Raw genomic sequence first — 5,639 nt, forward strand, 5'->3', positions numbered from 1 at the left:
GGAAGCCTCCCCCCCGGCCTGAATTTCAGCCGGGCGAGGCGGGAAGCCTCCCCCCCCAGCCTGAACTTCACGGGGGGAGCAGCGAAGTGCTTCCCCCCCACCGCGAACAAGCTTCGAGGACACGTAAGTGACTTTCGTCCACCCCTAAGGCTACGTAAAGATTTACGTAGCCTATCACGGCTAGATTTTTTAAAAACACCATGATAGGCTACATAAATGTTTACATAGCCTATCACAGCTGAGTGGAAAAACAAAACAAAAATGCGCATATGCAAATGGCGGCGCCCATTTGGCACATGTAGTCTATGTAAACATTTACGTAGACTACGGCGAAAATAAGGGGAACGCAAATAGCTGTGTGGGACATTGTGTGGGACAGAGCTGAGACAGTCACCAATTCCCTTACACCCCCTTTGTAGCCATGGACTGAGTGAGCCCCCCATCCCCATGCAGCGTAGAGTAGGTGAAGGAAACAAAACAAGTGGTGGTGACAATTAGATCCCCAGCTAAAAGAATCTGACCCAGTCCCCAAAGGAAACCAGTGTTACCTATATTGCCATCACAGGGTGAACAGTCAGGACTGCGACGCCAACCAAAGAGGGGATGCCTTGGTTGAGCCTGACCTATAAAGCCTGTGGCTCCATCACTATGCCAACTGCCATAATGTGTGTCTGCATGCTCTAGGTCCTCTTCCTTCTTCTTGGGCAGCTATAATGCCATTTCCCACAAAACTTGCTCTAGCGACATGTTGGGGAACACACATGTGGGGACACAAACTGCTGTTGCCTTCATTGCCTCCTTGTGAGCTTCCTGGAAGCATCATGGCTGTCCTCTGATGAATGGACCTAGCAGAATCTTGGTCCAGTCCAACAAGGCCTTTCTATTGTTCTTACGTACATTTGTATGCTTACAAAAATGCATTTTCATGAGTATAACAGATGGTTCTATACTTAGACCCCACATTCTATGTGCAGTGAAAGTTGCCAACCTGGGTACAGAAGAGCAGTTCTAGTTGGGAAGCTATCGTGCTGCTTCGATTGTGTCCGATGCACAGAAGGAGAGATCTCTAGCCGGAAGGGTATGTGTCCCTTGTGTAATAATCAGCATTCTTGGTATAATTGTGTGATGCTGCTGATGGGGGCTGAAAGCATTCTAATGGACATCTAACATCTACAGCTAATTTATTGTTTATTCATAGAATAGTAGAATAGTAGGGTTGGAAGGGGCCTACAAGAGTCAACAACATTAGTCCTTTATTTCATCTCTTGCTAATCCTGCCAGTGTGTTATAGGTACACACCTCCAATTTAGACTTCACTGCAGTAACACTGGTGTATATACGGTGAACGTCCTTTCAAAATAATGTATGAATTGACCCTGGTGGGAATGATATTTCCCCACACCCACAAGAAACTCTCAGATTAGGGCAAGTTTGTCACTAAATATCATCACCCATTTTAAAGCCTTTCTAATATAATTATGACCATTCTCTTACAATTCTGAATATGTTTTTCCCCCAGTCTTTCTTAAATGAAAATAGATTTTACTTTGGATTGCTTACCTCAGATTTTGTTTTTGACAGTGTTGTGAAGTAAATGTTTACTATGCTTATATTATTGCTTTGAAATAAGGACTGTAGTGTGAAAGCATTAATGGTTACTTTTGGCTTGGGCCAGAAGGGCAATACTTGGTATGCTGGTTGCTTGACAATTAAATTGTTGCTGCTGCTGCCACTCAGAGGGTGATGTGAAGCTAGGTTCTGGTTATTTATATGAGAAGGTGGAATCCAAATTGGTATATTGCAAGAATAAAGGTGGAAACGAAGAGGCAAGACATAAGTGATCGGTATCAAATTCGGCCACTTTTATTGATCCATCTGCAAGGAGGAAGACCTGGATGGGCAACTAATCTGTGCCAGCCACTAGCTAGGCACTATAGTGGGTGAAACATTCAAAGCCTGCTGAGTGGCATCAAAGAGATCGCCACCCCTAGACTACCCCTTTTGGAGGAGGTAGGCCTTCCTCCTAGGCCGCAAAACATTGGATGGCTGAGGTGAGCTGGCCTCACAGGTATCCCTTATTCCCCCCACTGGGGCTACAAAATCCAGAGCCGGAAGCCTCAAACATCACTGGTCACAAAAACAGTGCCCCTGAATGCTCACCACCCTGTTCTCCTCCCATTGCCCATCTCTGACAGCCTACCTGAAAATGTGACCAGATAACCTTACCAACAAATAAAGCCAAATTCAGCCTAGTGGACACACCCTCCGCACTTACAGTATGGAGTAGGCAAAAAGACCCACAGCCCTGGCCAATCAGACTGTGAGCCAAAAAGTCCTACTCAGCCCCCAAAAGGGTGACCAGCAGAACCCACACTGTAAACAGGGAGGGAGAGAGGGAGCCATGCTCCAAAGAGTTGTTAAGGAGGGGCCCAGAGAGCTAAAGGTGCCTCTTGGGGCCCCTTCCACCCCTGGTGGCACCACCTGAGTCCTCCAATGGTGGCCTCTCCATCTCCTCACCCACAGCTGCCCACAACAGCCCCCCCTTCTGCAGCCAGGCAAGCCAGACGTGGGGTAGGGCATTTCTGATTGGTGGTTATTTGAACATTCTAAAGGTGCTAATTGGACCTGAGTTTGTTTGTTTTTAAATGGTGTGATGGAATGCTGCAGACCATATAGTTGATTGGCCAGAGGGTTCTAGCTGGAACAAATGTAAGGAGTCACTGAGAGGCAATGAGAGCATATGTCATTGGGAGAACCTGATGAAGAGATCATCCAGGAAGAAGAAGAGAGCAGGAAGACCAGAAAGCTAACCTGGGAGCTGAGAATACTAAAGGCAGGAGTGGAAGAAGGTCTATGAGTGAGGAGAGTAAGGGTCTTGTGGCAGCCTTCAGGTATGGCCCAAGTGTCAGCTGGTCTGAAGCCAGAGCAACTGCTGGACTAAACTAAAGACTGCTGAACAGACTTAAAGGCTCCAGTTCATAGCTGAATGCCACCAAAGAAAAGAGTACTTATCAATCCCTCAATGCCAGACCTATGAGATAACTGGGGCAGAGCTTAACAGGGGAATTAGACTATGGTTGGTTAGGGGAAGGAATTAAAACTTCCCTAGCCAGATGTTTATGGTAATAACACAATTAATATTTATATTAAGACTTTTAAAGCAGCAGCAACAACAATTAGCAAGTTATATAGTTTTATTTTTTTTAATTAAATAAAATCATATCTTGGTTTAAAACTACACAAACCTCTGGCTTGCTTTGGCCCCCACCTATGCCCAGTTACCTTAGGCATAAAAAGCAGACTAATACTAAGAGGGTGTATGGGTTATAATGGCAGTGGAATTGCTTCCCGATCTGGAGTAACAATATTGGGTGGGGGATACCCATATCCATATATCCACACTGCCCCCTTACCACCACTACACACTGATAAAAGTTAGCATGAATCTTTTCTGTGTATTTCAGATATGGATCATTGTGACAAATGCCCAGAAGACCAGTATCCAAATGGCCACCACAATAAATGTATGCCAAAAGTCATTGTGTTCCTTTCATATAAAGAACCCCTGGGTGCTATTTTGGCTTCAGCATCAGGTTTTCTTTCCCTTGTCACAATTTTGGTTCTAGGAATATTTATTAAATACAGGAACACGCCAATAGTGAAAGCCAACAACCAGGATCTCACCTTCATTCTCCTCATTTCCCTCCTGCTCTGCTTCCTTTTCTCCCTGACGTTCATTGGACAGCCAAGGAAAGTGACCTGCCTTCTCCGGCAAATAGTTTTTGACATAATTTTCACAGTTGCAGTATCTTCCCTCTTGGCAAAAACCATCACTGTAGTTTTGGCTTTCCTAGTAAGAAATCCAGGAAATAGTTTGCAGAAGTGGATAGGGAAAAGACTGGCAAACTCTGTTGTTCTCTTCTGCTCCCTTATTCAGGTTAGCATCTGTGGCATTTGGCTTGGAACATCTCCCCCCTTCCCAGACATGGAAAAGACATCAGAGTATGGTCAGATCACGCTTGTGTGCAATGAAGGGTCTGTTTCCATGCTGTACACTGTGCTGGGTTACATGGGTTTTCTGGCCATAGTGAGCTTCACCATGGCTTTCTTGGCCAGGAAGCTGCCTGATGGTTTTAATGAAACCAAATTTATCACCTTCAGCATGCTGGTATTTTGCTGTGTTTGGCTGTCATTTGTGCCAACTTACTTGAGCAACAAGGGAAAATCCGTGGTAGCAGTGGAAATTTTCTCTATCTTGGCTTCTAGCACTGCTTTACTGGGTTTTATATTTTTCCCAAAATGTTACATTATTGTTCTGAGACCTGAGAGGAACAGAAAGGCATATGTTCTTTGGAAATCAGATTCTCGACTCAAACAGTTATGATGTGCATCTTCAGTTTAACAAGATAAGGATTTTTTTTAAAACCAAATCTTAAATAAACTATATACTCTATATGGATGTTCCTTGGATAGAAGTTTATTCATGCATTTGCACTTAAATGACATCAGTGATTCAGTTGCTGGGATATTAAATGTCAACTAGTCAGAAACAAACATCATAGATCAAACATCCCGGACATAGCTTCCATTATTGCTTGACATCAGATCAAACACACTGCCCTTAACTGGCATTTCATATATCTTCCAGTGAGTCATCACATGAGGATATTAATTAGGGCTATCCAAGACTGTCCTGAGAAATGGTCTTATTGGAACTCTTTGAGGTTTTGTCAAAATTCTTCTGCTTTTTCACACAATAAGAAATTTTGCAAATCACCTCAAAGCTGAGTTGAAGTTCAATAAACCACACACACACACACACACACAGTCAGGATGTGTGGAATCCCCTGGCAATTTTTTCTTATCTTATTGGAACTAGAATCATAGAATCATAGAATAGTAGGGTTGGAAGGGGCCTATAAGACCACTGAGTGCAACCCCCTGCTCAGTGCAGGAATCCAAGTCAGAGCATCCCTGACAAGTGGCTGTCCAGCCTTGTCTTGAATGCCTCCAGTGTGGGAGAGCCTACCACCTCTCTAGGTCATTGGTTCCATTGTCATACTGCTCCAACTAGGGATGGCGGAGAATTCTGCCACAGATTTCAGTGAGGCCAAATGCACTGGTATTCGGCCTCCCGAAATCTGTGGTGGAATGGCCTCCCCCCCCCTGCCCCCCCCACGGAATACCCCCTGGAACGAAGCTTACCTGGGGTGGATGTTCCGCCGGCGGCGGCTCCGGCGGTGGCTCTGGCGACGGCAGCTGGTCTCTCGGCTGGCTGCTGCGGACTCAAATGGAGGCCACCACGCTATTTGCATAGCTGCCTTTGCCATGATAGGCTACATAAATACTTACGTAGCCTATCACAGCAAGCAAAAAACAAAACAAAACAGCATACACAAATGGTGGCGGCTACAGCGGCCGCCATTTGCATTCCCTTTTTTTCGCTGTTTTAGCCTACGTAAATATTTATGTAAGCTATTATGGCAAAAAAAAGGGGAATGCAAATAGTGTAGTGGGTGCTATTTGCGTTCCTTTTTTTTTTTAGCCATAATAGCTTACATAAATATTTATGTAGGCTAAAATAGCACAAAAAAAAAAGGGAACGCAAATGGTGGCCGCTGTAGCTGCCGCCATTTGCA

At 44.8% G+C, this 5,639-nt stretch overlaps 1 protein-coding gene across 1 annotated transcript; it reads left to right on the forward strand.

Annotated features, from left to right (window-relative positions):
* The first annotated feature begins 960 nt into the window (after nt 1-960).
* LOC146341435 (vomeronasal type-2 receptor 26-like) lies at nt 961-4,384 on the forward strand. The gene is made up of 2 exons (XM_084808349.1): nt 961-1,078; nt 3,465-4,384. The coding sequence occupies exons 1-2, from the start codon at nt 967-969 to the stop codon at nt 4,382-4,384; spliced, it is 1,032 nt and encodes a 343-aa protein (XP_084664475.1). The 5' UTR covers nt 961-966.
* The last annotated feature ends 1,255 nt before the right edge of the window (nt 4,385-5,639 follow it).

The sequence above is a fragment of the Heloderma suspectum genome, chromosome 6 (genome assembly GCF_057233095.1).
Source record: "Heloderma suspectum isolate Gila_16-S chromosome 6, 16-S_ref, whole genome shotgun sequence".
In the NCBI taxonomy this organism is placed as follows: Eukaryota; Metazoa; Chordata; class Lepidosauria; order Squamata; family Helodermatidae; genus Heloderma; species Heloderma suspectum.